This window comes from Engystomops pustulosus, chromosome 3 (assembly GCF_040894005.1).
Source record: "Engystomops pustulosus chromosome 3, aEngPut4.maternal, whole genome shotgun sequence".
Lineage (NCBI taxonomy): Eukaryota > Metazoa > Chordata > Amphibia > Anura > Leptodactylidae > Engystomops > Engystomops pustulosus.
In genome coordinates this window covers 172,120,973-172,143,135 of record NC_092413.1, presented here as the reverse complement: position 1 = coordinate 172,143,135, position 22,163 = coordinate 172,120,973, and the positions used below count along the sequence as shown (strand labels likewise).

The window sequence follows — 22,163 nt, the reverse complement described above, 5'->3', positions numbered from 1 at the left end:
GTTTCTATTGATGGGACAAATTAACTTTGTATTTTATGAGACAATTAGCTAATGGGTAGAGACCTAGCTGCTGTAACTCACTGCTCCCCTCCTCCCCTTATCCATAAACTGCTATGTAATATGACTCCTCAGTGAGCAGGGCCTGTACCAGCACTTGGCATACCTGGGCAAGTGTTGGGGCCCAGAGCTGCTGGGGGGGGGGGGGGGGCACATAACACTGTACATAAGAAATTCTATGGGGGTAAGGGGGACTGTAATGAAACCATAGGGGACGAGTGGGGCTTTATGTAAAATACCCATGAGGTGGCTATATTTAAAATAACCCTGAGGTTGCGAGGGAATATTTTAGGGAACAGGAGACTGTTTTAGTTTCTGAATTTTTAATGCCGCCATGTGGGTTCACTGCAAGGTTGAAACCTTGAGCCAACCCTGTCAGTGAGCTTGTATAATAAGATAAATTTGTACATTATTCCTGTGATGTGACATCATTATACACATTTTACTTACATTATGACATTTACCTGGATTGTTTCTCTGTTGTAGCATAACTATGGCGGAACTATGTGCATTGTTTTGACATAACTATGTGCGTTATTTTAGTGTTGTATCAAACACATGTATCAAACTTTAACTTGAAACGAATAACATTCTATACCTTGATTTAAAACAAGAAACAACTTTGGGCAAATTCCTGTAATGTAATTGTTATGGCCCACATTTATTAAAGCGTTTTCAACAGTTTTTTGTCTGACTATGCACTGAAAAGAACCTGCAAACTGTTTGCACAAAAAAAAGTGCAAAAGAAAAAATGGTGCACATAAATGTGGGGATTATGTGAATTAGTTACCTGACTCCAGCAATGAAGTCTTTGTCAACAAATTTGGCAAAAATTATCTTACCCTTGTCTGCATGTCATTACAATATGCTGGAATGTCCTCCTTTTAATCACCTTTGATCTGGTTCAATGGTTTATTGTCTACTCTTTGCTACCACATTATTTGATTTGATGAATGACACCATGTAAACTGTTGTAGATGGGTGAAAGCCTAATTGATATGGCCTTTGTTCCTCTGTGTATATGGAATGATGGCTCTGGTTATAAGCAGTCTGTGACCGGTCTGTAACTGATTCCCTATCCACAGATTACGTTTCCTTAGGTGGCGAAACCTAAGTGCTTACATACAGTAACACAAATGCTGAGCACAAAATGTTTCTCTATAGCATATAGGGTTTGGAAAGGACCCACCTCTCTTCCAATGTGCGCTGTGGAGAGGTGATATCCAAAGGAGGGCTGTCAGCACAAGGCTGCTCTCTCTCCTTCTGTACTCTTGTATCCTCTCACTATAGTCACAATCTGGAAAAGAGGAAAAAAAAAAGAAAATAGCCAAATACACATCATCGAGACACAAACATACACAAATGTAAGAGCCTGTTACAACGTCTCTATAGACGTGCAGTCTATGGAGATCAGATGACAAATGGGCTCAGGTCCAGCAGATTAACTTTGCCCTATCAGTGTCTGCTGCTGACTTGTAACACAGTCAGCGTGAGGGAGCTTTAATCACTAGAGAGAAGTGGGTACTGTAGTTAGACATGGCATCAAAATCCCTGTGCTTTGTGCTTCTGTCTGCACTGGTGGCGTATTACATTTATAAACCTCTGCCAGACAACATTGAGGAGAAATGGAAAACTATGATGCTGGACGCCACATTCAGAAGTCTCGGACACTTGGTAAGTTCATTATCCATAAATTATTGTCTATTCTTACAGTATTGTTTCCTGATCTGCAGCTGGTTGGTATGTTCTATAGGTTTTAAATAGAGTATTATGTTGCATGTAAGCTGGATTGAGAAGATCCTGCAGAGTTGTCATATGGGTATAATAGAGCTGGTGTAGAGAGATGTGTTTATCATGTCACATTATGTCCTATCAATCCCTACAGATACTCCAGTGTTTGCATCCCAGGTCTTATATAGTCTGCATTATAGCTTTGTAATATAATCTTTGCTATACATATCTATGTGTACAGTATCAGATTACACTGTAACAACTCTCCTCCTTATGTAAACATATTGACCTAAAAGGGTGAAAGAATGAAGATACTTTATGGTTAGTTTTACAAAACCTATTATGATTCACCGTTATGACTTAGACAAAGTAGACCTAAAATTTATTGAACAGTTAATATTATTATTATTATTTCTATGTTATTTTGTATTTTACATGACAAGTAGAATGTTGGTAGATTCCACAGTAGTAAATATAATCATTTCATGGTGCACAAGGTAAAACGAATGTAAAGAATGAATATTAATAAAACTACAGTAGGATAAAGCATACTTGCTCCCAATTTTTTTTAAAAAAGGGGTGAACTTCAGCCTGAAAAGTCTTCCAATCTCTGGGACATACAAAGACAGATTATACTAATATTATGTAATAATTTGTCTTTTGGAATTTCTTGCATCTTTAGACTCTCTTATACAATTTATTTGTCAATTAGTTTTCAACAAAATAAATGCCCAAACTATCTTAAACCCTTCCCATTTTACAATGAACCGTGTCACCTTGTCAAACAAATAATTGATAAATGTGATGCCAGGTAGGTGCACAATTTTGTTATTAATGTTATTGTTTTTATGATTTGATTTGTAAAGAGCTACAGAATTTGATGGCGCTATATAAATAAAGATTATTATTATGATAAAAAAATTATACAATTTTTCCAATATACTTTCTGTATCTCTGCTTGCTGTATTACTATAGCGGGCGTCTATGTTTACTGGCAGAGGACAGAAATCTGACTATAGTCACACAGGTGCACAGCTCGCTAGTATCAGAGAGTAATCAGATCTGTGGGTTATAACGAACCACGCACCTGTGTGACCATGGTCAGATTTCTGTCCACTGACAGCAGGCAGAAATGTAGAAAACAGTGAGGAATCAATCCAGAAAGTATATTTGAAAATTGTATAACTTTTTATAATAAAAAACAATAACTTTAGTTTACTGTAAGGGGAACGCCCCTTTAAAGTTATATGTTTTACTAAATGTGCACATTGTAAAATCTGCTTGGCTTTGGGGTGCCAGTTAATATTAAATTAACAACAGTATTCAATGGATCTTTATAGGGGATTTATTAAGGGTACAATACAGGGAAATATACATAGAGGGTAAACTAACTAAGGGACAGAGAGAGAGGGTAGGGGAGAAAGTGCTCTAACTACAGATCTGTATCCAATCTTATATGCCCATCCCCATACCACCTTCACCACTGTCTTGACCAATCTGATGATGATGTGGAGTCAATAGGTGGCCTCCTTGCTTCCATATCTTCTTATCACACAAACTTGCAGAACAAGTAATTTGAGTCTTTGATTCCCCCAGATCTGGGAGAATCCCCAGGGGGCAATGACATGCAGCTGTCCTCAGTGTCTCTTGTCATGATGGCCTTAGACCCTCCAGGTGAAATAGCACAGTTCATTGTTATCACATGCAGTCTGTCTCCACAATCTTTATTAAGGGCAATGTAGGCATTTATGGCTTAGCTCTTCTTCTGTCCACAAAGACCCTCACATTGCCTAAAGTCACGTCATGTTACACATTCCAAAACACATTTAAAACACATTTTTATATGTGTATCACTGGCTAATAAATCTTATAAACGTATGTATAAATTATATACTTTTTCCTTTTGTTGAGCTGGTTGAAGGATTTTGTTTTTTGCAGTATGAACATTAATTTCCATTGGCAAGTTACTGAGATAAATGACACCTTTTGAACACTTTTTTTTATTTTTGCAGGCAAGGTAAACTACAATTCTGGCATTATTTTTTTCCCACAGCTATCACTATTCCTGATAAATAATACATTTGTTTGATATTATAGGTTGCCTAATACACAATATTATTACGGTAAATGGGTGTTTTATTTCTTTTATTTTATTACATGATCCATTTTTAAAGTGGAGAGAAGGAAATTAATATTTTTAATATTCCTTATATCTCTTATATGATGGGGCTTATTTACTAAGGGTTGCAGATCACACTTTCGTCGAACTGTTCACGTTTTTTGGGATTTACGCAGCTTTGACAGGTTTTTAACACTGGGATTGTGGCGCATGCAATTGGATTTTGGGACTGCGGCGCCAGCTTTCATGTGACAGAAATCGGGGGTGTGGCCGTTGGACGATCCGACCGATTTGTACTGAGCGCAGGATTTAAGTTTCAAATTGAGTCGCAAGACAGTGCACTTATATCCACCAGGAAGAAGAAGGTGAACTCCGGCATACCTGAGCAGGGAAGCGACACATGCAAGATATCGGGCGTATGATCATAGTGAATTGCGGCAGAGTGCATTTTCGTCGGACAGTGCACTTTTGGTGACCTCCGGGGGACTGGGTAAGTAAATGTGCCCCAATATATTGCAACAGATGATAATGGACAAGCCCCCTTTCTTGGACTATTGAGCACTCCCTCTAAGGGGGTTACATGCCTGGGAACAGAATAATCTCTGCTCTCTGGCACTGTAGCAGATATAAGGAAACCCACACTGACTGTACTGACAGCATGGTGCATGGAGTCTACAAGCTTTATTGTATATGTGGTGTGGCAAGGTATTACATTTTGCATAATACGATACAGAATAGAAGCTTGAAAACAATGCAGATGGGTGCAGTCTGTTTGTGCAGAAGCATTGCTATGGATTTATTTGACATGGAATGAATTCTGCTTGTGCTTACATTGCTTTTTATATACCAGGTACACGTCTCTGTAGTATACGGACTACCTCAGGGGATTACACAGAGAGAAAACATGTAATCAGCTCCTTGTTTAGCTCATAAAATCATTAGATTTGTGGAGCTTGCATTGGACTTTGTAACGTTATATCTAAAGACAGAAATCTACTTCAAATACCTCCTGCACAGCAGTAGCAGCTTACACTGGGAGAACAGGTGGCATCAAAAGACAAATAACTAGCATTTAACAAGTATAATAAAGCATGTTATACTGCTCCAGATAAGTGAAGACCTTGCGCCAGTATTCAATACCTGGCACACTCTGCACATTCAGAGGCAAACTGCACATAGTACAGACTGCACAGTGTTTGAGAAATCTGGGCCATTATGTTACCACCTGAGGATTGGCTGATTAGGACAAATACACTTTACACTAATAAATAATGACAAAGGACAATCTAAAGTCTTCAATGCTCCATAAAGTTGTTTCCTACATAGGAATTATGTAGAACATGGATTACTGTGCTTAAAGAGGAGTAAAATTGTCAGTTGACCATTTCAGGTGAAGCTTACATATGTACATAGCAATCCATCCCATAATTTAATGAATTGTAGTCTGCAGACTCTATTTAATTTACGTTTGTCCAGAAAACATGGGGAATCTGCTCCCTTACTTTTTCATACCCCCTCCGAACCAGCAGAAGTTACATGTAAGATATTTTTGAAGAACTGTATAAATGTGCGCCATCTTACTTGATGTAAGATGAAAGATTTGTAGTTAGTGCAGTTTGCACTTAGTGTACATATTTTTATAGTTCTTCTTTATGTCCATCTCTTCTATATTACTTTTCCATATACTTACATTTAAGTATATAGATTTTGAATAAGTTTTATGGCGTTGATAGGTTGGGAGAATTGCAAAGATTCAGCAGAGGTTTAAGAGTTAAGGTAAATTAAACCTTTTGTGTTAATAAAGAAGCATTTTCTGTTATAAGATTTGTTACAACATTTTCTATATTCTGATATATTTGAATATCATAGTATCATAGTATATAAGGCAGGAAAAATCCACATGTATCCACATGTGAATAAATACATCTTGGATTAGGACAACGGAGTGCGGCTGCCCTCTCTTCTGTTTTTGATGCTACTGGATCTTGGGTCAGACCAACGCAGCTAGCACCCACACGGATTGAATCCCTTGTTATATCTCACAGTGCTGACCTCCTTTACTACACCTGTTAAGGCAGGAAAAAGACGCAAGTTCATCAAGTCCAACCTTTAAGAATTAAATAAATGTTTTATCCCCAAACCCGTGATATTTCTTCTCACCAGAAAGGCATCCAGACCTTGAACATGTACATAGAGTCCGCCATAACAACCTCCTGCGGCAGAGAGGACTGATAGAAGGACTCAATTTCAGAATATTTTCTGAATCTGACAGTACGTCTAGAAGGAGCACCTCTCCAAACACAGTGATCAGCGGCTCTTATGTACATACTATTAGGTAGATTCATTTAGTTAAACTGTAAACTTAGGCTTGACAGGTTTGACATGCACCAGATTTATCAGAGTGCTGGATGATTACTCTGTATATGTTTAGTCTGTCTAGTGGAACTTAATGCCATCTATTTGTTGGCATATACTCTATTGAATTGGTGCTCCTCCTGTTGCCTTGCCGTAGGCTGTGTCTTCTTGTCACGTACCACTGCTAAATATAACTGCACAACTATTTCTGCCTAATAATGTTGCTCTGTTTCTATTGCCCCTCCCTAAAATCATTGCCATCTTGTTGGTCAAGGATTTAAAAAGCATTAGACATTGTTTGATGGCCGTGTGCCATCCATTAATTCAACAGATAGCACACGGTCAAATGCATTATAATGGGCTCCCACAAGGCCATGGTTTCCACCGCCCCTTATATAACAACATGAGCCACAAAACTCCTATCCCTGCCTTTGTGGCTTTGACAGTCCATGGGGTGCCAGTCCATGGTCACTGGTGTATCATTGTACTTCATATGTCAGTGACACAAAGTCTCCTAAAATCTGGCCACAGGTCTTTTGTTCGCAGCGCAAGAATGAACATCACAATATCACAATTTTTTCAGCATTAGACCCATAAACTCTAATTCCAGCCCATAAACAACAGTGCTGCTAACAGTGGAATAAAGTGGTAAAATTTAACTAACCCCTTAACCCTTTTAAAAGTCCAGATAAACAAACTCATCTGTTGAAATACAAGAACATGTGAACTTTTTGGTCTAAGGGTGAATTCTTACCATTCAATAATATAACATAACTTTTCTGCTGTCACCACTGGTCGTGGTGCAATGATGCTATGTAGGTCTTGCACATAACAGCTATAACCAGGTAGAGCAGGACTGCCTGTAGTGTTTGTAACTGGATATTTGATTCTGCTTTCTTACTGTCATATATTTTAGACTTGCCAACCTTTAGATTGGATAGTGCCCTGTGTGAAATCTACTTTTGATGGTTCCCGACAGTGATAAGGATATAGCCTTGTTAGCAGGTTTTTCTGTGATTCTTGTTGTTGCAGTCTCCCAATCTTCTCAAGTGCGTTACACATAACACGGTGGAAGAGAAACCCTTGCTGCCTTGCAAAAATGAGGATAATAATAATAATCTTTATTTATAAAGCGCCATCAAGTTCCGTAGCACTTTACAAATCATAGCCCATGACCCCAAGGTCCATTCTGGACGAGATCTGGAACTTTTTTTTGGGGGAGTTTTTTTTATACCCCCCTTTAACGACTTGCCTTGTCTGGACACATATGTTTACTTCTTCATTGTTGAATATAGTCATATGATTTTCCAGTCTATTCTCTGCATCAGTTCTTCACGTCATTCGAACCCTGCCAGCAGTGATTTTAGGAGATAATAATCACTGCTGATCTGGTGGTGATCAAGTCACAGATCTACAATTCTGCAAGACAAACTCCTTTCAACTCAGTCATCACATTGTAAATAGAATATAATCTACTTTAAACACTTAATTGTAGATGTGATATGATAAAAACCAAAGAACTTTGGACAAGACTCAATGTAAAAACATAGTGTGGGCAGTCAACGGAGTGTGAAGGAAGATTGATTTCAGAATTTTTTTTAGTTATGTGAAGTACTTTTACAAAACTATTGTATACCTCCAAAGCAAAGTCAACAGTGTTAGAGATGATATCAGTAATATTCATGCCTTGCTCCTGCATAGGGAAAACACTGTCAATCTGCAAGTGTCAGGGGAATAAAGGGGGAGCATGTCCATCAACGACCTCAACTCAGTTGGTGCTGGCAAATAACTCGACATTTTTATATATACAATGGATTCTCTAAAACTATTCCATGGTATACACAAGTCACATATCACTGAGACCAGTATTAATACAATATGGAAGCAGAAAAGAATTGACAATTCCTATTTAACTTTGTGCCAAGACATTTTCTGCCATTTTTCTTTTCACAATTACAATTCAGAGCCCTTGTTTGGCGGGGAGAAAGGGACTCTGTTATCATATATAACCATCATGGACCGCCCGCAGTCATGTGTTTTAGCCCTTAATGTGTTTTTCTTGCAGAATTGTGATTCATTTTCTACACTTAAACATTGAAGAAAAGTCTAAAATTAAATATTATTTTTGCCTTCCAAGTCCAAAAGTCCATTAGAAATTTATGAACTGAAATGCCGCTATCCGATAAAACCATATGTACAATGTGAAAAAAAGAAACATCCTGTATATGCTAGAGTAAGTGTTACGGATTAGCAGTTCCACCGCATTACCAGGAACAGGCATCCCAGCAAATTGACTCCCCTTGCTAATAGCCATGGCTATGATTGGCCAGGTGGACAATCCTGGTGATGGCTAATAGTAAGGCATGTGAATTTACTGGATTGGCTGTTAGGCCACTAATCCGGCAATTTGTCCAAATGTCAAACCCGAACTGTTTTGTATTGTAATACTTTGTATTAGTTTACTGCAGAGAAGCATATGTTTTAATATTAAAATCTGCTGTTCTATACAATGCTGCTGTATCCAGTAAAAATCCAGACAAAATATACTTTTCTTCATCTCGTGGACTTACCCAAGGCTGAAAAATTACAATGTATGAAATTCATGAAAGGCCACTGTTTAATGTATACGTTCTTATAAACCCAGTGTAATGGCAGGGGTTAATGCCTGCATTGGCGTTGCACCTCTTAGTAAATAGGTGAGCTGTCTTTCTGTCCAATGTATAATCCTTAGTGACCCGTTATGATAAAAGGTACCTTCACCAGCTGAAGTCGCCTGATCCTTTGGGCTCTGAATCTGCTAGTGTCCTACTAAGGTCTAAGCCTTATAGATGACTGACTCCCATATTTTGACGTTTGGTTTGTTCTCTGTTCACATTCCTGAATTTTGCTTCTAAACTGTTTCTCTTCTGCATCTATAGTATTTGACTGGTCCTCGCCATTACTGCAGTCTCTTGTACAACTCCATTTGTTGTATTTGTAAACCAAAAATGTACAATGGAAAAAAATTGGAAATCCTTGGGGTTTTGGATCCATTTCTGATTTTGGCTCCACAATACTGATGCAATATATTGACGAGAATGCTGCCCCGTGTGACAGGATTTACATTGTGAATGTGATACTTTCAGCCCATACATCCAGCCTCCTCATTTACAGTAGATATAAAATTTCCTTTCAAGACATATAGATTTTTATAAGCACTTAACAAATACAAATGTTTAATGAGGGTGGATCCTATAAAACAGAAACACTTTGCTATGGCAATGTGTCCTGTGCCAGGTCAATATAATAAAATCTTTCAAAAGTTAAACAATAAAAAGCTTAGTCCCAACTGCAGAGCTTTGTCTTTCACAAGCTCCTTGGCACGCGATTCTCTTTGACTCGTAAATCAAAGTTGCATCTATCTCCTTCAACATTAGTATGCGGAAAACTGAAAAGTAGGGCTGCTCCCTCGCACGTACAGAATGTTGGCACAACATCTTCTAAAGAATAATTCTAACCAAATACCAAAAATGGGATAACGTTACTATAACAAAAACATGTTCTGTGATAAGGTCTAAGATTCCAGTGCTTTGCTCACATAAAGTATGATATGGTGTAGTTAAGGGGGTGTTCTGATCTTTTACATCAATGTTCTAAATTTTTGAGTCTAAAACATCGGGCCACATATATCAAAAGTAGTGCAAACCACAGCACACAGGTGTCGAGTGTGCAGGGTTCTCCAGACTAATCAAAAGTGCACGGTCTTCATTAATATGCTCAATCAATACCAATTATCCAGGAAATGTGTGGAAAGCAAGGACTGCTATGAACACCAACTATATGTACCTATATACGGGCCTTGTACAACAAAGTACACAAAATATATGCATAAATACCATAATATGGAAAACACAGAATTTTATTGAACAAAATAATAATACACATATGATCACTGCAATAAAAACAACCCATAAAATCAATCCCTGGTGGACTAAAAGTACACCGCCAATCCTATACAATCACATTGTAAACCACAGTCAGTCAATACATTACAAGTGTAAACATAAGGTTTCAATGTAACACACAAGTCAATCAATATAATATATTACAAGTGTAAACGAGAGGTTATAACATAAACCTAATCTAAGTAACATGGAACCTGGTAGGAGGTCATATAAACCAAACAAGACAAAATAAAGTGCATCGTGCAAAATAGCTATATATACCAACCAGGCTGCATATTGAACAGGAGATGTGGCGCTGTACCAGACAACCCCGACGCGCGTTTCGCCGTCGCTTCCTCAGGGGGTAATGGATTCATTAATATGCTGCTCCCTGCACTGCTCGGGAAGTGTGCACCAACTTTTTTTGAGACACAATTCTGTTGACGAACACCCCTTTAGGTGCTGAATTTTGTTGTGCGGTGTACACAGCGCAGGCGCAACACAAAACTGGCGCAGACACTTCACAAATAGATGTGCAAGTAGTCTGCATGTTCTTTTCAGTGCAGAGTCAGACAAAATCTGCCGCAAACACTTTTGGTCATATTTTTTTGTGACTACTATTCATAATAATTCACTCTAATGCTTCATCTTCAAAGAGTGCTGTCTACTGTAAATCCTGTCTTATATCCTGGTCCCACTCGTACAATGCCTAGTCAGTCTGATCCTAGGTAAGATTCATACTTACATTAGGAAGAATTACAATGTATCATGGATAGTAAAAAGTCACAAGATAATGGAGCTAATTTAGTGGGTGCCAAATACTGTGAGCCTAAAGGGTTTTGGGAGATGTAAAAATTGTGTTCGGCCATGGCTTCTATTGTCAAAATCAGTTATTAGGTTTAGGCCCAGCTCACATCTGCATTAGGTCTTCAGTTAATTCATTCAGTTATTGTGAGTAGTGATGAACGGACCCTTCATAATTTTAAAACCCTGTTACTCGAACATGGACTGCCCATCAGTGACAGAAACAAACGGTGACGGCGCTGCACGCTATCATAACTGATGCTTCCAATGAATGACCATCCTTCCCAAAATGGCTGCGCCCTACACCACTGGCATGCTATTGCACACACACGGGGTTTAGCCAATTAATGCCGCTGGTAATTTGCCAGCACCATTTAAAGATTTAACTTTGCCTGCACCGATTGCATATGTAAACAGTGATATGGTTTTTTTTTTTACAAAAACAAATTACTTTCCATTGCACAACGAACAAAACGTATTGCAATGCCACATTTTTTGTCAATCTGGCTGTGTGAGGACTCATGTTTTGCGAAAAGACATGTACATTTTATATGTACACACTTGGGGTTCATAAAGGTTGATTGTGATTAACATAATTTTTTTGTGTGATGGATGTTTAAAAAATTTCAATTTGTGATCATTTTTCATTTATTTTTGAAAAAGTGTTTTGCCGTATGGGATAAATACTATTATAATTTTGTTGCTTCGGTTGGTACAGGTATGGAGGTACAAAATTGATGTGATTTTATTATTTTTTTAAAGGGCGGGCAATTTTTGTGTGGCTTTTTTTTTAGACTTTGTTATTGTTTTTGAATGTAAAACCTTTTATGTTCATTTTACTTTGCCCCACAAGGGGACACTGACTGAAATAATTTGACCACTTATATAATGCAAGGCACCATAAAATGACATTGTATCAGAAGAAGTACCATGAATGGCCAAAGTAAAAAGCCTATATGGCGGCCATTAAAAGGTCAAATCGAACACCACATATACACAAGTCATACTAGCCTTGCTCCATGTAATCTAGGGGACATTCATTACTGGCTCCGCACCATTTTTTCGTCGGTCACCCCAAAAATAATGAATGCCCCCCACTCTCTTTACCCACTTCAATCCTCTTAGGATCTGGCATAGCTACCTGCCTCACACATTCATTTCTATTTCATTGCAGGCAACATTGGCTGAGATGTTTGGCATAAAACATTACATGGATGTAATGATGCTTCTAACATATGCCGAACACACAGAGCCCGCATCTGATAGCAACGTTATTATCACCGACACATCATTTAGTGATGTTCCAGTCCGGTTATATATACCCAAAGGACAATCAAGTACATTAAGGAGAGCAATTATGTTCATTCATGGTGGAGGATGGTGCTTAGGAAGTGCAAGTAAGTATTACTGTACAGAGTATTATGTTCTGCTTGGTTCCCTTACTACTTACTCTATGTTGAGTTTTAAAAGTGAAGCTCCAATATTGTTATTTCATGTTTCTTTTTAATCCGATAACTTTCATTTTCAAATAAGTAACAAGCAAACATAAACTGAGTCCAGTATACATGAGCATAATTATACATTTTAACATGACATACAAAGATCAGAATCCACCCCCCTACCCCCTCCCCCACTTCCCCTCTAACGCTGATGTCCCATGATCCACGATCCTCTGATTCAGCTACTACTCGGTCTGAATTTACTGAAGATGACCCAAGGTTTTATCATCATACATTGCCCTCCATCAAATCCTCTCAAAGTCAAAAAAACCTAAGTTATAATATATATTGCATGTGCTCTTTCTTTGTGTCACTCATCTATCGGAATACAACTCAATATCATCTATTAATAATCAGTCATATGGGGGAGCAGAGCGTTGCTTATCTTAAGAATGTACAAAAATAAGTGTTGCAGCCCACTTTAGGAATATGTAAAGATTTGTTTCTTCATCCTGCTGTTTACTTAGGAAAAAGTAAACTCAGGCTATTTCTTAATTCCAGCTCTATAGTTGTACTAATAATAAAACAGAAAATTGATTAAGCTTTTCTGTCTCAAGGTCACACAAGGGCAGAAATACAACAACATGAACAGAAATAACTAATGGCTACAGGGTTTTCAAAAAGGGGAGTGATTAGATGAAAGTAGGAGATAGACTATAAGCAACCACCCTATCAAGGCTTGAGGTATAGGAAAGGTCAAAGACTCAAGGGCATGTACCTACTCTTGAACCACTGCACAAGTTTTACTGATTTATAGGGAACAGGTAGACTTTCTTTAAAGGGACTCTAACAAGATTTTACCACATTAAACTGCTAGTCCCCTCCGGTAGGGTATGCATTGTCCATTCTAGAATTCTAGAATTCCCTCTCAATGTAAAATCTCCCCCATTTACCTATATACAAAGTCTTCCAAAGTCATGTAAAAAGGAGCAGAGAAGTCAGATTTTGGCTGGGGTCAGTTTAGAGGCTCCAGGGGGAATGTCACTTATACGCCCCTATCTTCAGTTTTATAGTACCAAGAACTGTGCTTTTGGTCTCTATAAAAGATAGGAATCTCATCTCTCATTCCACATATGGATTTTTGAATGGTCAAAACTGCTGGTAGACTTTCTTTAAGCTGGATAAATATGTAAATAAGTTTTACGGGATGGGATAAGAAAAACTGTACCTCTTTTAGCTAACTTGTAATGAAGCTTCCTTGACGTCCATCATAACCTTAAGAAAGCCTTATGACATGATGGGGGATTAAAAACAAACCAGAAGGAACTGGTTGGGTCTCCTCAGTAAAGTGTAGGTAATTGGTTTGGCTGAGTGAGATGCTTTTGACTAGGGTCGGGAAGTAAGAGTTCCCCTGATGGTGCATCCAAAAGTTTTTTTTCAGGTGCAAAACAGGAGTAGGGTGAAAATAGAGTAGGAGTAGCATTTATTAATGATAAGTCCTCTCCCATTATGATCCACACCTGCTTATGGCCATCTGAAAAATGTGTGGCTGCATCCTTACTGAGATTAACAATTTAGGCCTCCTTGACCCTAGTCAAAAGCCTCTCACTTAGTCAAACCAGTTCCCTGGCTGTACTGAAGAGACCCAACCAGGTCAAAACACTGTTGTCTACAATTAGGAATCTGTTCCTTCTGGAATAGATATACTGGCTTGTTTTTAATCCCGCACCATGTCATAAGGCTTCCTGAAGGTCATTCTTGATGTCAAGGTAGCTGCCTTACAAGGTAGCTAAAAGAGGCGTGATTTTTCTTATCCCATCCCGGAAAACTTATTTGCAATTTTTTTCAGAATCCCTTAGTGGACATTCAATGTCTATAAGTCTCCACACATCTACATACTTCCCGACTTTAAGCTGGACAACTATCCCAACCTGCCCACTATACAAATACATGCTTGACCAACTTTATATATATTTTAGTTGAAGAGAGGAGAGAAAGTTTTGATCAGGCTCCTCAGCTGGCAACTAATGTCATCTGGCAATCTTTTTTGTCTCATGGAAGAGTCAGGAAAAACATAAACATCTCATCTGATCAACCACTTATATCAGATTGTGCTTCTAGCAATAATATAAAATTGAGGAACAAGGATCTGATGCAGAATCACTGCCATTGCCCATGATCCACTAATGATTTATGTTGTGATCGCTGCTGTGAGAGAAGAAAGGGAGAAAGGCAGCACAAATTATAACAGCAGTGTTGGAGACCTCTTGTAGGACTATCACATTTCAGCTTAATCTGCAGAATAGCTTTGAGAATCATGTTATAATGCCCATAACTATATTGGAATGCTGTGTAATTTTCTCTTATGAAGAATTAATCTTCTTGTTTATTATGTGACTGTCCTGCAGCCATGAAGCCATATGACCAACTATCAAAACAATCTTCCCATAAGTTGAATGCCGTAGTTGTGTCAATCAAGTAGGTACTGTCTGCTGATCAAACGCTCCTATTGTTTCTCTTGTCCCTTGCTTCAGACTATGACCTTTCACACTGAAAGCCAAAATATGTGCAGAAGACTTTTCGTTAAACTTTTGATCCCCGGTCATGCTGAAGTACAAACAATATCACTAATTATTAACTTAAAGGCATATGGGGATAGTCTACAGTATCTAGTAGCAATGAAGATTTTTCTCTAAAGCTATTAAACATTTTTACAGGAAAACCTAATATTCAATTAATCTATTTCATTTATTAAAACACACACTTTGAATAGTAGATAAATACTGGATAGAAGAGTCTGTGCAGAAGTTTGAGTTTGTTTATATGTCCTCAGGATAGTATGTTTTATTTAGCTCCAGGTATTTGTTTTCAGCCTGGATATTGTTGATTTTGCATGTATTACTATGCATTACCATATACCGTATATACTCGGGTATAAGCCGACCCGAGTATAAGCCGAGACCCCTAATTTTAACACAAAAAACTGGAAAAACCTTTTGACTCAAGTATAAGCAGAGGGTGGGAAATGTATATAGACTTCCCAGCCCCCTGTAGTATACAGCCTGACCAGTCCCCTATAGTATACAGCCAGACAGTCCCCAATAGTATACAGCCTGCCTAGTCCCCTGTAGTATACAGCCTTCCCAGCCCCCTGTAGTATACAGCCTGCCCAGTCCCCTGTAGTATACAGCCTGCCCAGCTCCCTGTAGTATACAGCCTGCCCAGTCCCCTGTAGTATACAGCCTGCCCAGTCCCCTGTAGTATACAGCCTGCCCAGCCCGTGCCTACAATATAATTCCTGAAAACAAACAGTGTACTCACCTTCCGAACCCCCCTTCCCCCCCGGCTGGTCCTCTCTGACATCGGCTCCATGTCCCTGTGTCACCACACAGTCCATCGCAGGTATCGTGATGTCAGCTGTCACAGTGTGCGCAGAGCGGCCGACGTCACGATCCTTGTGCCGGACAGCGCAGGGACACGGAGCCGATGCCGGACCATCGCGGTACAGAAGAGGACCTTTCAGGGGGGCCTTAATACAGTGTTTGTTTTTTCTCATGACTCGAGTATAAGCTGAGGTGAGGTTTTTAAGCAAATTTTTTGTGCTGAAAAACTCGGCTTATACTCGAGTATATACGGTACATGAGTATATAAAACTGCAAAACTGTGTTTTCATTTTCAATGATTTAGTTTCTTAGTCAAGTAGTTACATAATTTGCTATTACTAAATATGTTTCTTTGTTACTCTAATTGATGCCTTTACAAATTGGACACTTTTGGGTATTAAATTGGTCAGAGTGATCACTGAGAAAACAAATACTCTACTTCTCTATAGATGAAGAGTAGCTATTATTCAGTTCTGGAAGTTGAGTTTGCAGTAATCTTGTATGGCTTTGAAGCTAGGATACCGAATTTATTTTAATTTTGCAAGTAGTACACATCATATCAGATAAGTTTTTGGATGTACAAATAGGAAATCACTACTTTGATTATCTATAAGAGGTCCTTGTGCATCACTTTTATAGTTGCATGTGAAAATCTATCATACAAGTAATGCAACCCAAACTTGTGTAGTGGGTGTAACATTTTGGTTGCAGGAGCCTTCCTCAGACAAGGATTGATTAAAGAAGGGGAATAGGGATGAGATGCAATATGTATATGCAAAAATGTGTCAACTGCTGCAGTTAGTGCTCATGCACACCACCGTTATGAAGGCTGTGATCTGGCTGCAAAATTTAGGACCAGAGCACAGCCCCCATAGGGGTCTAGTGCGGTCGTAGTGCGGTGAGCACACAGTGTGGCCTACAGGTGGGACTTGTTTTGTCCTATGTTTTGCGGTAATATGGTGGTAGCCACTTGACTTTCTATGGAGAGGGGAGGGGTGAGGAACACTTGGGTGAACACAGGGCCCTCTGCATGAGGCCTTAAGTACAGTATACAGGGAAATCACAGATGAGAAAAACAAGGCCAGTGTGTAAGAGCCTTTTTTGTCAGTGACCAGTGTTGCCTCTGATTCTGTGATTTGCTGCAAAGAGGAAGTCATTTTTAACCACCCAGGAACCTTCAGACTATTACATGTTCCACTTTGGCTTTTGATTGCAGAATAATTATGATTAATATCAGAATCTAGCTGTTTATTGAGGATTACTACAATACATTTTAAATTGAACTAGATAATCCCATTGAAAAAAATCCATATCAACACACAGTGGCAGTAAATTAAAGTATAACTATAGATAATGAATATAAATTACATGTGGCATCATTGTCATTTATTGTATATCACTGGAACATTTACTGATGACACCAACAGTTGCATTATTCTATAGATCTCTTGATTTTTCTTGCTGTTTTTGAAATGCTTTTTATTTCTTGAATATAATATAATTTTTTTTATTTCTATGCAGCTACCGGCTTGCACCAAAATTTCATTTTCCAATCCAGTATGATGATGTGTACAAAGTTGTAAAATTTTTTATGCAAGAAAAAGTTCTAGAAAAGTATTCTGTAGATCCGAAACGGATAGCTGTATCTGGAGACAGCGCTGGAGGAAATTTAGCTGCTGCTGTGGCCCAAATGGTAGGATTGTAGATGTATTTTATTTTATATTCCCATTGTTATACTCATACACCATATTACAGGTCTTTATTGTAAGGATGCCTACAGCCTAGGCCTTATTCAGATGTGCTGGGCAAGCGCAGGGTTGAGTGGAGAAGCTAAAACTCCTCACCCCTCCTCTCTCCAATGAAAAACAAGTGGACCAGCTTGGTCACAGTGTGGTGAGACAAAATGTGCTCCCTACAACGTTACCATGTGCAATAGCTTATGTTGTGGCTCTGTGAAAAGGGCCTTAAACTCTTAGTTAGTTAACCTCTTGACGTACTATTACTGAATGAAGCACTATAAGTTAGTGCTCTATGCAGTAATAGTATGACATGGAGCTGATGCCTTGCACATTGTTAATCTACCGCTGACATCCCTGCGTACCTCCCACAGTCAACGAGACCGTGGCATTTACATGCCTGCAAGGAGATTCCCTGCTCCCGAAGAGTTCTCAGGGGGTACCGATCTTTGCTATGGCAACCCAGGGATGTCCATAGTATATGCCTGTAAAGTCCTGCCTGTGACAGGACCCTACAGGCAGTGTGTAGGCCTATGCATCAGCTTAGGCTGACAACTCTAATACCCTGGAATACCTCAGTATTGCAGGGTATTTTAATGAACAAGAAACTAAATGATTGCTTGTTTATGTCCCATAGTGGGATAATTAAAAAAGATAAAAAATCTACATATAACATAAAAAAGTGAAAATCACCAAACTCCACATATATAGTATTGCCATGTTTGTAAGGAACTGTAAAATAAAACTAAATTGTTATTAAAGGGAACTTGTGAACAGAAATGGATCTAATAAACCACTACCAATATGTTGTCAAGCAGCTGAATACCTTCCAGAATGTTTCTTATATGGTCCAGTGTGGTGGCATCATCCAGAAAATCAACTTTGAAGTGAAATGCAAGTCGGTTGTATAAAGTCAAGGAGGTGGAGATTCCCTTTAAACCCACACCCATTTTTACCTAGCTCGTTCCACATAAAATGCAATAAAAACTGATCAAAAAACATATCAATACATAAAAGGCACAAATACATAAATCACAAAAAACAAGCTATCAACCTACTCTAAATTAGAAGTTAAGCCACTTGGAAACTGGGGTATAGATTCCCCCCCCCCCCCACTGTAGGTTTTATTCTACAACATTAATAAAACTTACACAAATGAAATTTGGTATTGCCGTAATTGTAAACTGACCCATAGAATAAATAGAAAATGTTACTTAGGGTATAGGGTGAACACCAAAAAAAGAAAAAGAAAAAATCAATGACAGAATTGATGTTTTTTTCTACAAAACCTCCTCCTCAAAAAACTAATCAATTTTCAGCAATAGGGAATAGCCACCCCAAAACAGTATCACTGAAAAATACATCTCATCCTGCAAAAAAAAGCCCCAATAAAAAAAGACTCAATAAAAATAATAAACTTATATACTCACCCTCTGGCAGCCCCGATGCTCGGTGTGGCTCCTCTTCTGTTTTCCCTGCAATATTTTACATATTTTATTGAATTTTTATTATATTAAACTTATGATATAAAAGCATAATTTATAGTGGACATCTGTTCAAAGACCTGATTGTGAGAGGACTGTGACTGTTTGGCGGTATGATTTATTGTAATTTTTGGGAACAATTGTACAATAATTGAAGAAGATATTGAGTGGCGGTAAGGGATTGGGCTTCCTTGGGACTGCCAGATGAAGCTGGAGCTGATTAAAATGCATAATATGGAAGATTACTTGTGATTGGCTTTACAATAATCTTGAAATGGACTTCTATTAGGGGAATACACCATGTAACACCTTTGTCTTCTAGCCTACTTCCCACGGGAAGCTGCTCATAGTTTGCTTCTTCATTCTGGTACAAGTATATTGTCACAATGCATTCTGCTACAATTTCAAGAAAATATTTTTTCATATTTGTCATTCCTGAATAAAAAGTTATCAAACAATGTTTGCAAAAACATTGGAAACATTCGGAATAGGAGCACAATTGCCTTTTGTTTTGCTTTGCGCCTAGTCCATGCTCTTGTAACGTTTCAATGAAATCTAAAGCTGTGAGAAGTATCGCAATGTTCTAAGCAAATATAAACATGTTGACTCCACATGTCATGAAATAGTTGCTGACTCCTATTTAGCTTTTAATTTGTTTGTTAAAATGCATTTGATTTTCACAGCTGCTTCATGACCCAGAAGTCAAGGTGAAATTCAAGATTGAAATGCTAATATATCCAGTTCTCCAAGCTCTTGATCTCAGTACTCCATCTTATCAAGACAATGCCTTCATGCCTCTACTGTCCAGGACACTAATGGTCCGATTTTGGAGTGAGTATTTCACCACAGACCGCTCACTGTTTGAAGCAATGATGTCCAACAAACATATACCTTCTCAAGATGCTCATTTATTCAAAAATGTAAACTGGAGTAGCTTATTGCCTGAAGATCTCAAGAAGAATCACGTCCACTCTTTACCTGACAGCCAGAATACCATGTTTTTGAAAAAATACCCAGGGCTTCTGGATGTGAGAGCATCTCCTCTGCTGGCAGAAGATGAAAAGTTAGTTGGCCTGCCATTGACATATGTGATCACATGCATGTATGATGTACTTAGAGATGACGGTGTTATGTATGTGTCAAGGCTTAGAAACGCTGGGGTAAAGGTAGTACATGAACACTATGACACATTCCATGGTATACTTCTGATGACCAACTGGCCATTCAATTTTTCTATAGCAGATCATATAGTGGACAAATACTTAAAGTGGCTTGATAATAATCTGTGATAGAAATACATTTTTTAGGATATTAATTTCCTTACCTGCTGTAATCTGATGACTCTCTTTTCTCTCCATGTGTCCATGTGTCTTCTGAATAAGGACAATTCATTCAATTGCCATAGATTATATTTGACATATGGTACCTACTTGAAATTAAAATAATCATAAGATTTTTTGGGACTTGTAACAGGGTTATGGTCATCCAACTACATTTGAAGACTACTAGAATACATACAAATTCCAGTTTAGGAACCTTTGGAAGCTTTCCATGTATGACAAAGACTAAGTTCACTCTGGTTTCTGCAGTCCATGTGGGAGACATGTTAGGAAAATCTAAGCAGAATGATATAAATAGTTTTGTGGGAAAAGATTCATTATAATTCTTATTCATTCTCTAGACTCATATGGGTGCTATCTCTGTAAGCACAATACAAAGATGGCTGACACTGTACGTGAAATTAGAAGGAATTAATTTTTATTGAACCATTTCTCATAAACTGTGAGGGGAATTTATAAATGTGGCGTAATGTCTGTTTTTTGGTAATTTTGGTACCTGACTTTAGTGTTTTGTGAACTGCAACTTTATATTGGGGTGTACTGTAAGAAGAACAAATGTGTGGCAGAAGTGACACATTCTTGAAGAGGTTTAGAGGTTGGTAGACTTTTTGTTGGCCTGATTACGTGCCCAAAAAAGTGTTGGGAAACTAAAAGTGCAGGAAAAGTTTTGGGATTCAAAAGCTGTGCCCAAATTGAGCAACAACAAAAAAATTATCAGTTTCAGAAAACATTGCAGGGGCAATGGAAAAAAACCTGGAATTGCCCAACAAAAAAAAACGGATACAAAACCTTTAATAAATTTGTCCCATGTGCCTAATCTGTGAGGGCCAACACCTCCTGCACAAATTTGCAATTTAGTCCAAGTTTACACTGGGCTAATTGTAGTCCACCATGTTGATATGTGACAGCCCTGCGAATAGGCTATTCATGGTCTTTCCTGGGGAACCTCTTCGATGTCTCCTATCCTAGTGTCTCTTCATGTTTCTCAAAATTCTTGCATAGCGGACAGCTGTGAATATTACTAACATTAACACTTTTCCAGAATGTGTGTGTCTATCCTGAAAACTGTACTCTTTATGCCCTTTATGAGGTACATTTATGTGGCTGTTAAAATGAACATTATTCTGTATTCTATTCATGTAATATTTGTGACCAGAAGTTACTCTTATTTCCACTGTATCCCTGTTTGCAGACAGATGAAGATATGATATTCTCTACTTTTATTTTACAAATCTTTTTTTTTATTGAAGCTTTTGTTTTTACAAATAAACTTGTCTTTTCCATACAAAGAAGTAGTAGTACATTTCTGTAGTAAAGGACTGCATGTCACTCCACTGGGTGTGCAAGAGGGTGCTCAAGTTGGATACCAGTCCGCTATGTATAATAATAATAAAACACTTGGCACTCCGTTTGATGATGCAAAAACACTGAATTTTACTGGTGTACAAAGTATGACAATCCAAATTCATGTAACGTTTTGGTCTTTACTATAGACCTTCTTCTGACACAGATTGCAAGGTGTGGAAGAGGATGATGATGAGGCAATAGAGGCTCATCATCATCCTCTTCCACACCCAGAAATCCATGTCGGAAGAAGGTCTAGAGTAAAGACTGAAACGTTACATGAATTTGGATTGTCATACTTTGTAACCCATTAAAATTCTGTGTCTTTGCATCATCAAATGGAGTGCCAAGTGTTTTTTTATATTGTAGTAAATTTCTGTACCTGCTCCTCAGAATGTCTGTTGTCATAAAGTTATCTGGACATACTGTAAGGGGAATATTTCTAAAA

At 38.2% G+C, this 22,163-nt stretch overlaps 1 protein-coding gene across 1 annotated transcript; it reads left to right on the top strand.

The window, feature by feature from the left end:
- The first annotated feature begins 1,431 nt into the window (after positions 1 to 1,431).
- On the top strand, positions 1,432 to 21,778 carry LOC140122288 (arylacetamide deacetylase-like). The gene is made up of 5 exons (XM_072142986.1): positions 1,432 to 1,731; positions 12,164 to 12,386; positions 14,837 to 14,906; positions 17,333 to 17,504; positions 19,715 to 21,778. Exons 1-5 carry the CDS (start codon positions 1,594 to 1,596, stop codon positions 20,318 to 20,320), a joined length of 1,209 nt encoding a protein of 402 aa, XP_071999087.1. The 5' UTR covers positions 1,432 to 1,593; the 3' UTR covers positions 20,321 to 21,778.
- Positions 21,779 to 22,163: the final 385 nt, after the last annotated feature.

Bases quoted from the DNA above. Each gene is read 5' to 3' on its own strand.
- LOC140122288 (XM_072142986.1), top strand. From the start codon at position 1,594: ATGGCATCAAAATCCCTGTGCTTTGTGCTTCTGTCTGCACTGGTGGCG. The intron at 1,732-12,163 runs GTAAGTTCATTA...ATTTCATTGCAG, and splicing joins TCAGAAGTCTCGGACACTTG to GCAACATTGGCTGAGATGTT. The intron at 12,387-14,836 runs GTAAGTATTACT...ACTGTCCTGCAG, and splicing joins ATGGTGCTTAGGAAGTGCAA to CCATGAAGCCATATGACCAA.